Source organism: Sarcophilus harrisii, chromosome 1, assembly GCF_902635505.1.
Source record: "Sarcophilus harrisii chromosome 1, mSarHar1.11, whole genome shotgun sequence".
NCBI classification, from domain to species: Eukaryota; Metazoa; Chordata; class Mammalia; order Dasyuromorphia; family Dasyuridae; genus Sarcophilus; species Sarcophilus harrisii.
In genome coordinates, this window is record NC_045426.1 from 231067253 (window position 1) to 231084001 (window position 16749).

The 16749-nt window shown below is 35.3% G+C and overlaps 1 protein-coding gene across 1 annotated transcript; it reads right to left on the reverse strand.

Moving 5' to 3' along the window:
* Positions 1–6913: 6913 nt before the first annotated feature.
* On the reverse strand, positions 6914–16386 carry SPINK4 (serine peptidase inhibitor Kazal type 4). The gene is made up of 4 exons (XM_012542625.2): positions 16276–16386; positions 12449–12489; positions 9992–10104; positions 6914–7276 (listed from the first exon to the last, which is right to left on the reverse strand). The coding sequence occupies exons 1-4, from the start codon at positions 16331–16333 to the stop codon at positions 7231–7233; spliced, it is 258 nt and encodes an 85-aa protein (XP_012398079.1). The 5' UTR covers positions 16334–16386; the 3' UTR covers positions 6914–7230.
* Positions 16387–16749: the final 363 nt, after the last annotated feature.

Consider the following 16749-nt stretch of genomic DNA (forward strand, 5'->3'; position numbering starts at 1 on the left):
TGGCAGATAGATTCCCAAATATTTTATACTATCAGTAGTTACTTTAAATGGAATTTCTCTTTGTAACTCTGTTGGATTTTGTTAGTGATATATAAGAATGCTGATAATTTATGTGGGTTTATTTTGTATCCTGCAACTTTGCTAAAGGTGTAGATTATTTCTAATAGCTTTTTAGTAGAATCTCTAGGGTTCTTTAAGTATACCATCATATCATCTGCAAAGAGTGATAATTTGGTTTCCTCATTACCTACTCTAATTCCTTTATTCTTTCTCTCAACTCTTATTGCTGAAGATAGCATTTCTAATACAATATTGAATAGTGGGCAACCTTGTTTCACTCCTTGTTTCAACATTGGGAATGGTTCCAGTTTATTCCCATTACATGTGATGTTTACTATTTTAAGGAAAGGCCCATTTATTCCTATACTTTCAAGTGTTTTTAATAGGAATGGATGTTGGATTTTATCAAATGCTTTTTCTGCATCTATTGAGATGATCATATGGTTTTTGTTAATTTGGTTAATGATATAGTCAATTATGCTAATAGTTTTCCTAATATTGAACCAGCCCTGCATTCCTGGTATAAATCTTACTTGTTTATGGTGTATTATCCTGGGGATGATTTTCTGTAATCTTTTTGCTAATGCTTTATTTAAGATTTTTGCATCAATATTCATTAGGGAAATTTATAATTTTCTTTCTCTGTTTTCAACTTAACCTGGCTTAAGTATCAGTACCATGTCTGTGTCATAAAAAGAATTTGGTAGAAGTCCTTCATTCCTTATTTTTTCAAATAGTTTATATAACATTGGAGTTAATTGTTCTTTAAATGTTTGGTAGAATTCACATGTAAATCCATCTGGTCCTGGGGATTTTTTCTTAGGGAGTTGATTAATAGTTTGTTCTATTTCTTTTTCTGAAATGGGACTATTTAAGCAATTTATTTCCTCATCTATTAATATGGGTATCCTATATTTTTGAAGGTAGTCATCCATTTCACTTAGGTTATCAAAACCTTGGCATTGGTATTGGCATAAAGTTGGGCAAAGTAACTCCTAATTATTGCTCTAATTTCCTCTTCATTGAAGGAAAGTTCTACCTTTTCATTTTTAAGACTAACAATTTGATTTTCTTCTTTTCTTTTTCCAATCAAATTTACCAAAGGTTTATCTATTTTGTTGTTTTTTCATAAAACCAACTCTTAATTTTATTTATTAATTCAATAATTTTTTAAATTTCAATTTTATTAACTTCTTTTAATTTTAAAATTTCAAGTTTATTATTTGATTAGGGGTTTTTAATTTGCTCTTTTTCTAGCTTTTTAAGTTGTATTCATTGATCTTGTCTTTCTCTGTTTTATTAAAATAAGCCTCTAGAGATATAAAATTTCCTTTTATATAAAAATGAATGTTGAAAGATTATGTGATGATCAGTTTTGATGGACATGGCTCTTTTCAACAATGAGGTGATTCAGGCCAATTCTAAAAGACTTGTGATGGATGATCCATTTTCCTTTTATCTGCACCCAGAGAAAGCAATATGATGACTGAATGTGGAATACAGCATAGTATTTTCATCTTTTTTGTTGTTGTTTGCTTGCTTTTTGTTTTCTTTCTTATTTTTTTGTTCCTTTTTGATCTGATTTTTTTTTTTCTGAGGCATTTGGGGTTAAGTGACTTGCCCAGGGTCACACAGCTAGGAAGTGTTAAATGTCTGACAACAGATGTGAACACAGGTCCTCCTGACTTTAGGGCTGGTGCTCTATCCACTGTGCCACCTAGTTGTCCCATAATCTGATTTTTCTTGTGCAGCCTGATAATTGTGGAAATATGTACAGAACTGCATATGTTTAACATATATTGGATTGCTTGCTATCTAAGAGAAGGGGTGGGAGGAAGGAGGGAGAAAAAATTTGGAACAGGGTTTTGCAGGGGTGAATCTTGAAAACTGTGCATATATTTTGAAATTAAAAAGCTATTTTTAAAAAAAATATTGAAAACTATCTTGACACATATTTGGAAAAATTAAATACTATTGGGAATGAGGGGAGGAGAAAGAGGCTATCTGATGAGAATGCTTTCTTAAATTTTCTTTCTTATTTCACATTACCCAAATGCTTTATGACACTATCTCCCTTTCACTCCATGTCATATCAAAAGGTGAGCCAAAGCAAATACATATACAAGTGAAACCATTGCATCTCTTCTCCTGAAATTGCCCCATCACTCATCCCTTCTCTCTCAGTAATTTTCAGTCTTAACTATTGACTGCTTCCATACTGCTTAATAACAGACCCATGTTTCCCCCAAACTTCAAAAAGTCCTCACTTGTTTCGCCCATCCCTACCAGCTATTATCCTATATCTCCTCTTCCTTTTGTGGCTAAATAGAAGGTTGCCCACAATTAATGCCTCCATTTCCTTTCCTCTTAACTCTTCTTAATTCTGCAGTCTGGCTCTCAACCTCATTATTTAATTGAGACTGCTTTGACCAAAATTACCAATGAATTCTTAATTTCCAAATTCAATGGCCTTTTCTCATTTCTCTTCCTTGACCTCTCTACCCACCTTTAACACTGTTGATTACTCTCTTTTCTTTGATATTCTTTTCTCTATGTTTTCATAACATTGATCTCCCCTGATTCTTCTCCTGTCTGTCTAATCAATTTCCTTTGCTGGATTTTCAATTAGTTATTGATCATCAATCATAAGTATCTTTCAAGACTTTGTCCTGGGTCCTTTTCTCTATCTCTTTGTACATTTTTACCTGGTGATCTTATCAGTTCACATGAATTCAATTTCTATGTGGATGATCCTCAAGTTGTCCTGTCTATCCCTAACCTTTCTGCTGTCTCACATCTCCAACTACCTATAATATATCTTAAATTATATGTGCTGCAGACATCTTACACTCAACATGTTCAAAACAAGTCATTTTTCCCCTAAGCTCTTTCTAATTTTCTCATTATTGTCAACACCACCATCATCTTTCCATTCTGCACCATATTGATGGCATAGGCCATTGTGTCCAGATCATACCTAGATTATTGTAATAGTTTTCTGGTTGATATTCCTACCTCAAGTCTTCCCCCCACTTCAGTTTCACCCTCCATTCAGTTGTAAATCAATCTTCCTAAAGTGCAGGTCTGACCAGCAGATCCCAGTCACCTACAGGATCAAATATACCATTATCTATATGGCATTTAACATCCTTCATAACCTATCTCTTACCTTTCTATTTTTCCTCCCCTCCATAAAATCCACAAGCCAGTGACACTAGCCTCCATGCTGTTCTTTGAAGAAAGACATTTCCATCCTGGCTTCATGAATTTTCACTAACTGTCCTTTTACAGTCTCTCTTGCCTTACCTCTATCTTTCTTAACTTCCTTCGTCTCATCTAAAATTCTATCTTCAACAAAAAACCTTTTTCAATCCCCTTAATGCCAATTCCTTCCCTTTGACATTAACTACAATTTGTCCTGTATATATATCTTGTTGTACATAGCTATTTGCATTTTATTTTCCCACTAGATTGAGTTCCTTGTGAGTAGAAACTATCCTTTGTCTTTCTTAGTAACTATAGAATTTAGTATAGTGCTTGGCAACTAACAGATGCTTAAAAAATGCTTATTTACTGATTATAGTATATACTATATATACTAGTATATATACTATGTACTAGTATAGTATACTTTCCTTAATTCGACCCAAGGTCACATTAGCCTTTTTGTCTGCTACATCACACTGCTGACATATTGAGTAGTCATTAAAATTCCCATATCTGTTTCAAACCAACTGCTTTCTAATCATGTCTCCTCCATCCTGTACTTGTGAAATTGATTTTTTTGTACCCAAATGTAAGTATTTTTCAAATACTACATATGATATTGGACTATCTAACCTGAGGACTAAGTTAGGGTTCTTGTGTCAATCTATATATTAAATTTTAGTAAAGTTTAGATTTTTTTGAGATAAAAATATAAATAGAATTTTTCATATTTCCTTTCTTATACACCCTAATGTACATGAACCCCACTTTGGAGACCACTGATTGAACCCTTATTTCTCTTAACTTTTCTACAAGAATTATATGATAAAACTTATCAAATTGTTTTTTGAAATCTAGGAAAATTCTACCTACAGATTATCCTTAGCTACTAGTTTAGCAACCTTGTTAAGTGTATAAGGTCAGTTTAACACATTTGTTCTTGATGAAGTCATGTTGATTCTTGGTAATCACTAATCAGTAAATCAATAATCTTTAGACACATTTATTAAGTATGCTAGATATTTATCTTTCTAGATATTCACTAGTCTCATCTCATCAATAATCTCTTCTTGAATTGATGTTAAGACTGTTCTCTTCTCTTTTTTTGAAAAGTTTGACAATTTCCCTAAATTGAGTTTCTTGAAGGCAGCTTGTATCCTCAGAACTTAGCACAGAGCCAATCACTTAAATGTTTATTGACTGAACTGACACTTAGTTTTTATTGATGGCCTAGGAAAGCCATATTGTCATCATAAGAAAAATGAAAATAATTTGACCCAGCTCATTCAGCAACTAGTAACAGAACTCTTGGTTTTTAAAGTTTTTCAAGTTTTTAAACTCTGGATTTTTAAAAGATTTTTTTCAAACAGAAGGGCAGATTTTGTATAACTTTTTTTGTATAACTTGTAGCCAGAGAAATGAATGAAGTCATACTGATATGGGCTCCTATGTAGTATTGGTAGACTGGACCTAGGTTGTTAATCCCACGGTGCCTAATTAAAAGCTTGTGTCAAGGGCAATTGTATCCCATACTCTGGGCTGTGCCCTACCCCATGGCAACTGGCTTTAATTATGGATCTCCATCACACAACTATGTAGGCCAATAAATAAAACAAATAAAAAAATGCTAGAAAAACTATACCATGAAATTCATAATCTGTGCACTAATTAACTCTGTTTCCCTCAAACTTACAGAATCCCTAAGAACCCTTAGTCCACTTAGCAGTCCTAGACCATCCAAGTCTCTGCAGACAGACCAGTTTCCCAAAGGCCAGGGCCAGAGTTTCCTGGTCATCCTAGCTGAGGGGACCAATGGCCATAGGCCTGAAACCACAGTGTTATAGAAAGGGGAGAAGAGGTAGTTAAATAACATAAGAGATTGATAACTATGGATAACCAGGTAACTATGGTAGCAGGAGACTTCAATAGATAGAGGCACTTCAGTTTCCACTGACATTTTGGGTTAAAGGGGAGGAGCATCCTTCCTCAGTTGCATGAGGGTGGAAAAGACTCCCATCAAATCAATTAAAAAGCATTTTCTAAATGGTTTACCATGTGCCAGTGTTGCTAACTAATTAGACTTATACTTTTCAGTAAATGCAACCAAACTTTATTCATCAAAGTATGCAAATATAACACTCTAAGAACCACCTGATTGACTTCTGATTGCCTTCTTTCATACCAGACTTGATGTCTTCCCTCTCTGCCTAGCTGGAGGCCATGTATCTTCTCTATGGGGTAGTTGTCCAGCAAATCTATGTAATCTCTGTCAACCAATCAGCATTGTCCTCAAGACTCAAGTACAGGAAGTACAAGAACCAGTGCTAGTGAGACAGATGGGATTCTGGTATGTTTTTGTATTTTTATGACTATTTCCAAAGTTGTTTACCAGAAAATGTGATTTGTAGTTTACTTTAAAATTACTGATAAAACAATATATTGCTTTTTTTCTCAAGGAGGAGGGTAGAAGAAGGGAGGGAGAGATTAAACAAATGTTAAAAAAATTTTTTTTAATGTAATTGGGAAACATTTAAATAAAAATGTATTTTAAAATTACTTTTAGAGTTATCTATAATATTTTTTCATCTATCTTTTCAGAGTCCGTTTATATTTATGAGCTGTTTGAGAATATACACATATTACTTAACATCATAATGCACAAAGTTCCTATCAGATTATTGAAGGACAACTTGTAGAAAAACAACTTAAAACAACTTGGATACAAAATAGAGGTTTAAGTCAAAATGGAATCATTTATACTTAGTTGACAAATTATTTTCTTAAGGTAGTAAAACTTATTCTCATCACATTATCTTTTATAATAAATTGGCAACATTCCTAATATCTTACTAGGTGTTAAAACTTATTCTCACTAAACTCTGAAGTAAAAAGAAAGGCAAAAACAGATTTTGTTCTCAACAGGATAAATGGTTGGATATGGTATATAGACAGAGTAGATGGAAGATAATATGAATGTGCTAGCAGTTGGGCAGACCCAGAAAGGGCTCCAGCCAAAGGTTGAGATATGTACTGAGTCTTGAAAGAAGCCAGAGAAAAGAAGATATGGAGGAAAGGAGAGGAGACAAGTCATTCCAAGTATGATGGACAGCCAGTGCAAAAATAAAACTAGGAAATGAAGTGTCTTTGTTCAATTTTATCCATATTCAGTGATCAAACTCTTTATAGAAAATTGAGAAAGAAAGACCACAACCCTAAGAGACAGTTGCCTTTGGGTCAAGTCTTTTATTGACTTGCAGCTTGCTGGTGATTGTAATCAAATCATTTAACCTTTCCCACATTCAGTTTCCCCACATGTAGAATGAGAGTTGGATTAAATATGCACTTAAGATTTTAGAGTTTTATGATTTAAAGGTTAGGTGGGCTTTTTATTTTGATATCTTTCTAATGGAAAGAAGGGAGCCAGTTGTGATGTTGCATGCCCATAATTGCTGCTAGTGGGGAGGCTGAAGCTGGTGGATCAATTGAATCCAGTAGTTTTAATCTTTTGTAGTGATCAGTAGTGGTATCTGGCCCATGGTATAGCAGCTGTATTCTAATCTGTCAAAATAGGGAGATTCAGAAGAGAGAGACAGAGACAATCAGCAAGAGAAGGAAGAAAAAAAGCAAAGAAAAAAAAAAAGAGAATTCTATCTCCCTTTTCTTCCCTACTTCCTCTTCCTTTTCCAGAACCAATTTATTCTCTTACCTTCAAAAGTTTTCCCTTGCTGAAGAAATACTTTGTGTATTCTCTATACTGAAATGCAAGTAGTGACCTATTGGTGATAGCCTCTGGCCTTCATAAAATTCCTTTGATGGTTTCAATGACAATATTCATTAATTATGCATATTAATTTTATTGCACTCTATACAGAATGTATATAGTGTGGATAGGGAGAGAAGGGACCATATTTCTGAAACAATTAGAAAAAGTCCACATCTAGTCTTCTATTGAGTGTTTCTTCTTTAGCATACTCCATCCTTTATAATCTGGATATCCTGTTTAGTTTTCCTACAATTGAAGGAGAAAAATAAATTAATTACAAATTATAAATGGATTTCTATTTTCTCATCACCATGACTACTATATCATAGAATCATAGCTACAGAGCTAAAAGAAGAATATTAAAAATTCTGTAGGTACCCCAGCCCTCAACCCCATTTTTTACATAAGAAAATTTAGATTCAGAGAAGTGACTTGCCCACAGTCACAAGGGGGTAGGGTTGGGAATTTGCATCCAGGTCCTTTTACTTCAAATCTACTGTTCTTTCCACTGTACCTTGCAATCTATCTACACTTAATTTTTTAATATATCTATTTTTAAGTATTAGATCTCCCTAAAGGCAACATGGCAAAATGGATAAAAATGCTCTAGTGTGAGTCAGGAAAACCAGAATTCAAATCTTGCTTCTAACATTCACTATCTAAGAGATCCTGGGTAATTTCCTGAGCTTTTTTTTTTCCCCCTCTGAGGCAGTTGGGATCAAGTGACTTGCCCAGGGTCACAACAGCTAGGATGTATTAAGTGTCTGAAGCCAGTTTTGAACTCGGGACCTCCTGACTTCAGGGCTGGTGCTCTATCCGCTGCACCACTAGCTGCCTCTCTCTAAGTTTTTTCATTAGCTTCTTTGTCCTTCAGGTCATTCCCTTTGATTAAATTATTGAGAGGATCCCTCAATATTCAAGATTTTTTTTTTTTATCATAGTTTTATTCAATGTTGTCTTGATGAACTTGGTTGGATTCAGGAAGACTGCCAATGGATATCCTATGAAGCTGTAAAAGCTTGGAGTACAGATTTGGCAATGAACGATCTAGGAACCAGGTTATTTAAACTTGGAGAGCCTAGATACCAGGTGATGAAGAGTATCTTTTAACCAGAGTAACTCCTAAAACCATCCATTAAAGAAACCTAGAGGTTCTGGGATTTGCCTTGCTGGAAGGAGTGCCCATACTGATGAAATCATGGATCTTTTCAAGTACTGATACATTTTTGTTCTCCCACCAATATAAAGGTGACATTGAAGCCTTGTTGTGTATGACATGACCAGTAAGATGGAGAATTAAACATTTTCTCTAATCTTCACAACTTCTCAAATCTCTATAAAACAGGAATTATACACACGATATAAAGCAATTTCAGCTGACTCCATGACCCAGGATGCTAAGAACCCAAATAAAGTAAAAACTCGTTGTATTAACAACATAAAAGAATCTCTAATTCCTAATGTACTTATTCTTCAACCTCCACCATACTCCCATCAGTAGGGCTATATAAGGTATGTAACAGAACTCAACTCTACAGCTTTACCCACTCCTCCCTCCAGTGCCTCAGAGATCCAAATAGCAGAAATTTGCTCAGGCAGCAATAACAGCGTGGCAGCTTTTTGTGCTGCAGTGTTCAGTCAGAGAATAAAGGAAGGGAAAAGGGATGAGACACATATGTGTAGTTGTGTGGCAATCAAGTAGGCCAGAGGGAAAGAGCCCAGCTTTCATTTGGAACCAGTTCTGTCCCCTACCCCACCCCAAAGTCATTTAGGGCAGAGACCAAGAATTGGGAGAATTGCCTAGTAGGTGAGGAGGCTGAGATATTGAGATCCAGTCCTGTGGGAAACTGCCATCAAAGAGGAGAGAGTAAAAAAGTGAGCAATAGGGGAAAATAAAAAGAAATACTCAGATCTCAAGAGAAGAAAACTCAGGTAAAGACCTCAAGTTTAAGCAGAAATGCCCTCCAAAACAAACAAAAAGACTTCCAGCATCAACATCATCTCTGAAGATTTACTGTATTTTGGGAAGCTATCATTATATTCTATTGAAAAAGATTATTAGTCTATTGGGAAGGTGGAGGTGAAAGGAAGAGGCTGAAGAGAGGAGAAAGAAGAACTTAAACTTCTCTTGTGGTCAACTTTCCTCCCAAATACTTGGGTTTTGTTTGTTTGTTGTTGTTAATATTAGAATCAGCATAAGTATAATGGAAGAAGAGAAGTTAGATTTAGATTTGGAAGGAATATTTGAGATCATCTAGTCGAATCTCTCTTAGGTAGTTCTATGGATAATGTGCCAGGCCTGGAGTCAGGAAGTCTCATTTTCTTGAGTTCAAATTCAGCCTTAGACACTTATTAGTTGTATGACACGTAACTCTGCCTCAGTTTCCCCATCTGTAAAATGGACTGGAGAAGGAAATGACAAACCACTCTAATATCTTTGCCAAGAAAACCCCACATAGGATCACAAGGAGTTATACAGGACTGAAAAATGACTGAACAATAAAAGTTCAACTTCTTGATTTAAAGATGAAGAAATGGGCCTAAAGGAAGTTAAAGATTTTCCTCAAGTCACATAGTTGGTAGGAGTTGGAGATAGGACATGAACAAGAGGCCCCCTGACTCTGGAGTCTGTGCTTATTCACAGCCTGAACAGCTCTCCTGAGTGGGACTAAAATTAGATTAAATTGGAATTGGGAAATAAAATAATAATATAAGAATATTTTATCATATAAAATAATATAAGTATATAATAAATTAATAGCATGATAATATCAAATAAGCAATAAGCAATAAAATTAAATACAATAGGACATATGTGCTTATCTAAGTTAATATGAAGTCAGGAGTAATACTTATATAGCTTAATGACCGTCATTATTATTTGAATTTGATTCCACTGATATGGATTATGTAGCAATACCAAAAGTCTCAGTTAAATGTAAAATTAGAAAATGAACTTACATTCTTGTAATACATAATTGGCATTCATTATCATAGGTCTTCTCATCGGTTCCACAGACAGGTTGATACAATTTGGGGCACACTGGGATTTCCCCCATGTGTTCACAGATTGGCTGAGGAGAGATGTATATGTAATTCAGAAAGAGAAGTTCATTATTCCCACTGGCATGTTCTCTTTGGAAGGAGCTTTGTGGAAAAACTTCTTGATAGTTGTTTAGGTTTCAGAAAAGACTTTGCCATCCGTATTCTCTGGGATGCTTAAGAGGAGGGTAAACCCATAATTTGTGAACATTCTCTATTTTAAAAATATTTATTATTATTTTTGGGAAATTGGGGTTAAGTGACTTTCACAGGTTGCATAGGTCTCAATGTCTGGGGTCAGATTTGAACTCAATTCCTTCTGACCACAGGTCCAGCAAAACATAACCTCTCAAGATAGAATCAGATCCTCAGACACTCTCTATCTAAATTTTATATTAAAATTTTAATTCTTATTGTCCATTCCTGCCAAATCAGCAGTAGCAGTTGACTGGTCCTTATGGATGTGAACATTTCAGTAAGATAGAGCCCAAGTGTGAAAAGCTAGTCCAAGAGTAAATGGTTCTATTACTTCAACCTCAAAGATTTTTCATTCATCTTTATGGCTATCACCTACATTATAAATTGTAATTCTTTTATGCCTTAGAAGCCAGTTTTATGAGTTGTTTTGATTTTAAAAAAGAATTATCCATTTTTTTGGATGAGTCTCTTTGAACTTAGGTAGGCTGAATTTCTAAAAGATAAGTCATTTATTAAAGGCTTATGTATTGGCACATATAACTGGCATTTTGTTAGGTTCTAAGATACAAATGAATTAATTAATAATAAACAATAAATTAAATTACAATAGAACAATCCCAGCTCTAAAGGAGCTCACAGTTTAATTGGGGAGGGAATATTCTTATAACTAGTCAGCTATGTGGCTCAAGAGGTTAAGCCCTGGGCCTGGAGTCCAGAAGATCTGAGTTCAAATTCATCCTCAGATTTTTATTTTTGTGTGATACTGGACAAGTCACTTAATCTCTTTTTTGCCTTAATCTAGGAGAAGGAAATGACAAACTGCCCCAGCATTTTTGCCAAGAAAATCCCATGGACTGTATGGTCCATGTTGTTTGTTCTTGAAGAAGACCATCACGAAGGCAATATCATGACATGCAAGTGAGTTGGATTTAAGTGAGGGAGGCTGGACAAGGTCACCTGCTGCCTCAGTTTCCCCTATAGAGCCACCTGGGTTCAGTGACAAGATATAGAGCAGGTCGACTGGGGATGGCCCTGGATGAAATTGCTACCCAGCCTTAGTCATCAGATGGGTGTGAACTAGGTCAAACTGAGACCTGTGGAAGACCTTACCTTAAAGGTCACAAAGAGTTGGGCACAACTGAACAACAACAAATATAAATCTTGGCTATCGTTAGCTATGCACAAATAAGATATATCCATTATAAATTGGAGATACTAAAGAAAGAAAAGCATTAAAAGGGACTAGGAAACATATCTTTGAGAAGGTGGGACTTGAGTTGAATAGCCAGGAGGAGGAGGCAAAAGCATCGTATTTGAAAGGCTCACTGGAACCACAGAGTATGTGGAAGGGAATAAGATAGAAGACTGGAATGGTGGGAAGCAGCCAGGTTAAAAAGAACTTTGGAAGAGAGCCATCTGCATCCAGAGAAAGGACTGTGGGGACTGAGTGTGGATCACCACACAGTATTTCACCTTTTTTTAAATTGTTGTTAGTTTGCATTTTGTTTTTTTCTCTTTTTTTTTCCTTTTTGATCTGATTTTTCTTGTACACCATAATAAATGGGGAAATATATGTAGAAGAATTGCACATGTTTAACATATTGGATTGCTTGTAGTCTAGGGAAGGGGGCAAAGGGTAAGAGAAAGAAAAAAATTGGAACACAAAGTTTTGCAAGGGTGAATAATGTTGATATGCATATGTTTTGAAAATAAACATCTTTAAAAAAAAAAAAAAAGCTTTGAAAAAAGCCAAGCAGAGGATGTTAAGAGTAGAGGTTAAGTTGAGTTAATTGGGATTTCATATTGATAATTGATACTACATTTAACTGATTCCTAGATGTTGCAGAAAGTATTGATATATTTACTGAATGGTGAACTATGTGCTCTCAGAAATCTCTAATTCTGTGAATATAGGAGATACTCACACAGTGTTTAACACATAGCATGCACTTAATAAATGTTTAGAGATTAATAGGGTGCCACTGTGATTTAATGAATAGAAAATAAATTCAGAATTTAACAGATCAAGTCTCTTCACAAAAATTGCCTAGCTTTGTAGGACTCACTAGAGTTTGTGCTCTGCAAGCATAGTCTTTGAAAGGGGTCTTAATAAATGTTTATTAATATTTTTGGATTGTTGATTGAATTAGAAGAGAAACATAGATTCATCCTTCTTACCATTCTCTGAAAAATAAATTCTCTTGCCTTCACTGGCTCTCCTGCAATACAAGGTAAAGTTAGTTCAGACAAAATCAGATAAGCAAGATGATTCACAAGATTTTTATTGTTACCTTTCGTAAAGTGTCAACATACTCTGTGTAAACGTCAAAAAATTTAATATAGTCCTAAAAGCCAACTTTCCAGTTGATACTAACATCTGTCATGGACATTGTTCACAGTGGGGATTCCATAAACTGAATTGAAAGAAATAAGGAATGAACCCTACTATGTCAACAGGACTCTACCTCACCCACAATATAGCCCAGGGTCTAAGTTAGAATGAAGAACCTGGATTGTGTACTAACATGTCCCACTGCATTGTACATAGCCACAAGATTATGTGATGATCAATTGTGATGGGCTTGGCTCTTAACAATGAGGTGATTCAAAGCCATTTCAATAGACTTGGGATGGAAAGAGCCATCTGCATCCAGAGAGAAAACTAATGTGGATCAAAGCATAATGTTTTCACCTTTTTTCTTATTGTTGTTTGTTTCCTTGCATTTTTTTTCCTTTCTTATGTTGTTTGGATTTTTTTTTCCCCTTTTGATCTGATTTTTCTCATGCAGCATACAAATGTGGAAATATGTTTAGAAGAACTGAACATGTTAAACTTATATTATACTTGCTGTCTTGGGCGGGGGAGAGAAAAATTTGGAACACAAGGTTTTGCCAAAGTGAATGCTGAAAACTTCTTTGCATGTATTTTGAAAAATAAAAAGCTATTATTATTTTAAAAAGGAGAAGAAGCTTCTGGGTCTGTTTGGTTCCCAGGGCCTTAGAGTATTTGGGACCTTGAGAGAAGAGATTTCTCATATTCCCATTTTATAGAAACAGAGGCAAATAGAGGTTGTGATTTACTCAGGGTCACACTACTAGAGTCTGAAGGTGAATTTTAACTCAAATCTTGTCTCCAAGCCTGCTGCTCTATCCACTGCACTATCTAACTGCCCCATGCTATTCGCTGGGCTCATTTGGTATCTGCTTACTATATGTACTATATGGGGTTCAAAGCCATAAGTTCAGGGCAACCAGGACTTTGTCTCAAGGTGCACATACTTCCAGGGCTTATAACTTCCTCCCTATGGCTACTCACAAGTGGTCTGCCACCAGCTCCTGCTAATCTGCCTTAATCATTGAATGAGGGGGGCTTCCATCAAACAGACCAAGCTCTCCCATTGCATCCAAGGCTATCTCCAGTCATCCTGATCTATATCTGGCTACTGGACCCAGATGGCTCTGGAGGGGAAACTGAGGCAGTTGCCTTCCCCACTTAAATCCAATTCACTTGATGTTATGTCATCATGGTCCTCTTCAAGAATGGAAGACAAACAGCATTAACTTCATTATGTCCCAGGATCTTATTCCCATATCATTATGAGGCTTACATTCCTGCCAACTCCCCTGGACATAAGAGTCAACTTTTATCTTAGGCTGACACGGTTGTACCCATGGTTGGGTTATGTTCTCTGCTTCCTCATCCTTTCTCACTCTCATCCCTTATCTCAATTATTTTTGTCCCAGGTAATAGTAATGTTCCTAGTAGTGGATCCAGGCCTTACCTATACTTTTGTACCTTCAAGACTACTTTTCCCTTTACCAGAACTATATATGCCATCAGATAACAAAAAATGGGATAATGAGTCACTTGTGAACTCTCCTCCCCATGTAGCCATAAAGATCCTTATTCTCTACTTCATGCAGTCTCCATCCTCTCCATTCTCCAAAACTTATTCTTTTATTCTTTTATTTTTGAAGCTTTTTATTTTCAAAACATATGCATGGATAATTTTTCAACATTGATCCTAGCATAGCCTTGTGTTTCAAATTTTTCCCTCCTTCCCCCATCCCCTTCCCTAGATAGCAAGCAATCCAATATATATTATATGTGTTAAAATATATGTTAAAACCAATATGTGTGAATATAGTTATAAAATTATCTTGCTGCACAAGAAAAATCAGATCAAAAAGGAAAGAAAATGAATAAAACAAAATTCAAGCAAACCACAACAAAAAGACTGAGAATGTTATGTTGTGAACCACACATAGTCCCCACAGTTTTCTCTGGCTGCAGATGACTCTCTTAATCACAAGATCATTGGAACTGGCCGGAATTATCTTATTGTTAGAAAGATTCAAGTAAAACATTCTTTATTCTTTTTTTTTAATCAAACTATTTGACCTAAAAATGCAAGAACAGTTTGCTGCAATTAAAACTCAACTATACCCAGGATTTATAGAGGGCAGATTTTGGCTTATTATAAAGGAGAACTTCTGAGCAGTTTGAAATACCTAAAAATGTAATGAGTTGCTTCACAAGGTAGAGATGGGGAGGAAAAACTATATGATCTTGTTAAAACTGGTTTAGAGAGAATTCATGCTTAAGACAGGGATTGAACAAGGTAATTTCTAAAGTCTTTTCTATGCTAAAAATCTGAATCTTAGAAGTCAATCTTATTCACGTAGAATGCTTTTGCTGCTTGGGGTAGAAGGTAACTAGTTAATAACTAGGTGGTACAGTTGATAGAGTGCCAGGCCTAGAGTCAGGAAGATATGAATTCAAATCAGCTACTAATCTTGGGCAACTCCTTAGCTTGCTTGCCTTAGTTTCCTCAACTGTAAAATTAGAATAATATTTTCCTTCCTGATACTCTGATCTTTATATATCATGAGGGGATTTAAAGTAGAGGAAGAGTGTCAAAATTGACTCTCTTGCTTGTTTCAATCCCTGTTTCTGCCCTGTTCCTTCATCCCATTCTTTTTTTTAAAAAAAAAGATTTCAGCCTGCCAGATCCCAATTGAACAAATTCAACAAACTCAGCACAAGATGCAGTTCCATCTTGGACCCAACATCCCAATCACCAGTCATGGCAGCCAAAGCCAACACCACCATATTCATTATATTACCCTCTAGTCTTGTTGGGAGGATCAATTGAGAATAATATTTGTACAGCACTTGGCATATTGTAAGCATTATTTAAATTCTTATCAGTAAATGTTTGATTTATATATCTATTTTACATACCTATATACTTTAGGTCACCTAAAAATTTCTCATGTGAAAAGAAGTCATAAATGGAAAAAAAGTTTAAGAAGTTCTGATTTTAAGGCACAGTTCCAGTGTTATTTTCTCCAGAAGGTCTTTCTTGATATAATACCATATAATACTAGCCAAAAGTGATCAGTCCTTCATTAAAATTCACATATTACCTACCTTAGATACTTCATCTTTTCTCACTTACTACTTATTTGTATAATTTGTATACTTGTTTTTTTTTCCTTCTAAGCCATAAGCTCTTTTGAGAGTAGGTGCTGTTTTTTATTCATTTTTATGTGTCACACAGCATTTGCATCTTGTAGGCACCTGATAGTTTGAGGAGCAAATATGTAGTGAATTCTAATATTTTTTAGAGATCTAAACAAATTTCATTACAGAGAAGATGTTTAACACTATAAAGTTTTGAAAGGCTGGTCAGAGGATCAGCTTTACTTTCCTGGGCAAGGTTTACTATTCAAGCAGAGTTCTTTTAGTATCCAGCAGATGGCTATTACAAGGATATTATAAGTCATTCATAGAGTTTTTTTTTTTCTAATTTCTGCATATCATGGGGAAGTTTAAATAGAGAAGGAGGATTGCCAAAGTTGATTCCCTTGTTTATTCCAAATTCCATCTCTGCCCCTGTTCCTTGACTCCAAATAGCAAAGAATTTCACCCTGCCAGATCCCAGTTCAACAAATTCAACAAACTCAACCCAAGATACAGTCCTAATTTGGTCCCAACTTACCCCATGCACCAGTGATAGCAATCAGAGACAAGATGAGCATACACATTGTGACCTTCATGGTGCACTCAGCTGGGGTTGTGATGGAGACTGGAGTTGGGAAGTGATGGTGGTGGAGAAAGTTACTCTGGCTTTATATCCTGATTCCTATTTATAGTCCAAGCCAGTCCCTCTTATCTATCACATATATTATCACAGTCAGCTGTGAAATGCAATATCTAAGATATGGTACTCTCTAAACAATTAAGCACTCTATTTCCTGGTGAATGAAAATTTTTTTCCCAATAGACTTTGGACAGAAAATGCCATCTGTATTCAGAAAAAGAACTATGGAGATTGAATGTAAATCAACACATGCTATGTTCACTTCTTTTTTCTTTTTTTTTTTTCCCTCTCCCATGGTTTTCCCCTTTTGTTCTGATTTTTCTCCCCCAACATGATTCATAAAGCAATGTGTATTAAAAATAATTTTTAAAA